This window comes from Pongo abelii, chromosome 20 (genome assembly GCF_028885655.2).
Source record: "Pongo abelii isolate AG06213 chromosome 20, NHGRI_mPonAbe1-v2.0_pri, whole genome shotgun sequence".
Classification (NCBI taxonomy): domain Eukaryota; kingdom Metazoa; phylum Chordata; class Mammalia; order Primates; family Hominidae; genus Pongo; species Pongo abelii.
In genome coordinates, this window is record NC_072005.2 from 3,368,664 (window position 1) to 3,370,725 (window position 2,062).

The 2,062-nt window shown below is 60.0% G+C and overlaps 1 protein-coding gene across 1 annotated transcript; it reads right to left on the reverse strand.

Annotated features, from left to right (window-relative positions):
* Positions 1-741: 741 nt before the first annotated feature.
* SMIM44 (small integral membrane protein 44) lies at positions 742-1,448 on the reverse strand. The gene is made up of 2 exons (XM_054539335.2): positions 1,209-1,448; positions 742-1,058 (listed from the first exon to the last, which is right to left on the reverse strand). The coding sequence occupies exons 1-2, from the start codon at positions 1,408-1,410 to the stop codon at positions 811-813; spliced, it is 450 nt and encodes a 149-aa protein (XP_054395310.2). The 5' UTR covers positions 1,411-1,448; the 3' UTR covers positions 742-810.
* Positions 1,449-2,062: the final 614 nt, after the last annotated feature.

Consider the following 2,062-nt stretch of genomic DNA (forward strand, 5'->3'; position numbering starts at 1 on the left):
TTCCAGAGGTCTGCGGATGACCACTGAGCAGACCGGCCACTCAGCAGGACGGGGCTCACACATCCCAGCCCCAGGACGGCCACAGGTCTTCTTGAACCAGCCAGGCAGGCATCTATTAAACCCTGACTGTGTATCTTGTGCAGGGCTTGGAAGGGAAGGAGGCCTTGGTGCTGTCTGGGAGCTCTTGGTCTGATTAGAAGTCAGGACCACCCCCCAGAGACAAGCAGACCCAGCAGCCAAGGTGGGGGCTGGAGAAGACTTGGAGGTAGTGGAGCCCAGCAGAGGGGGTGGGGGCGGGACCCTCCTTGGAGATCCTGCCCTCCATAGTCAGTCAGTTGCCTGGGCTTTTTCTGAGAAAAGCACTCTGTACTCTGAGGCCTCGGGGAAGCCACTTCATCACTGCGTGCCTCGGTTTCCCCATCTGTGAAATGGGGGTGATCAGTCCTACCTTGGAGGATTAAATGAGATACTGCATAGAAAAAGCCTGCTCTGCACAGCAGCAGGTACGCGCTAAGCACTCGGTAAGGTTGGCTGATAATATTACAACGTTTTAAATCGCCCTAGTGTTTCTAGTTCACAGTTTGCTGACGGCTTGGCTGAGGCTGAGGCTGAGCCGGGTAGGCTCTGAGTATGTGAAAGTCGCCAGCGTCCAACCCCCGGAACCTGCCGGCTGGGAAAGAGAAACCTGTCCGCTGGGAAGGAGAAAGCCGTCCGCTGCGACCGGGCAGCTCAGGGTTTGCAGAAAGGGCTCTGGCGCGCATAAGTTCTGTCTACACGACCGCCAAAGCGTCCGGAACCCAGATTCAGGATTCAAGTTGACATCAGCTTCCAGAAGGAGCTTCGGGATGGGGGGTCCTTGAAGGCAATGGAGGGGCGGCGGGGCTCCGGGGGAGGCGGGGGTTCAGAGGGGGCTCCCTCCCCACCCCCGCCGGCGTCCTCCTCGCCCTGCCAGGCCAGGGCCAGCTGCAGGTCCAGCCCCTCCAAGTCCTCGCCGGTCAGGCTGGGGCGCAGCTCCCGGGGTGCGGCCTCCTGGTCTGGCTTCGGGCCAAATGCCCAGTCTGCGGCAAGGGAGCTGGTGAGGCAACTCCCTGGCCCCGGCCACCCTCCTCTGTCCCCTCCTCAGCTAGGAGAAGCCCTTGGATCCCCTGACCACCCACCCAGGGTGACCCAGCATCAGCCCCGGCTGGGTTTCGGTGGGGGCAGCTCACCGGCCAGGTCGTGGGCGAGGTCTTTGATGAGGTGGCCGACGATGGCGTAGGCGACGGCCACCACCACCAGCGCGGCCAGCAGCAGGTACAGCACGTACCTGGGCAGGCGGATGCTGTCCAGGGGCGGCGGCCGGTACTCCTCGTACAGTGGCGGCGACGGGCTCCAGCCCTCGGCCTCCCCCTCGGCCGCCAGCCCCGGCATGGTGTCCGCCCGGCACAGGGGAGGCCCGGAGGTGACCCACACAGCGGAAGTATTAAGGGGCTTTGAGCTAAGAGGATTGGGCGGCTGCCCCACGGCCACCATCTGCCTGGGTTAATCACATTGTAAATCACTTCCGCCCACCCGCAACCTACCTGCTCAGCCCCAGCCACGACTCTGCCCAGCCGTCCCCATCTCGGGGCCTCCGCACCTGCGCTTCCTTCTCCCAGGAACGCCCTGCCAAGATTTCCTCATGGCCGGCTCATTCTCTTCTCTTCATTCATCTTTTTAATTCTTATTATTTTATTTTATTTATTTAATTTTTTTTGAGACGGAGTTTCACTCTTGTCACCCAGGCTACAGTGCAAAGGAGAGATCTCAGCTCACTGCAACCTCCGTCTCCCGGGTGCAAGTGATTCTCCCACCTCAGCCTCCGGAGTAGCTGGGATTATATGTGCCCACCACCACGCCTGGCTAATATTGTTATTATTTTTGAGACAGGGTCTCGCTCTGTCTCCCTGAGTACTGGAGTACAGTGACGCGATCATAGCTCACTGCACCCTTAACCTCCTGGGCTTAAGCAATCCTCCTGACTCCGTCTCCCAAGTAGCAGGAACTACAGGTCCTCGCCACTGTGCCTGGCTCTTCATTCATT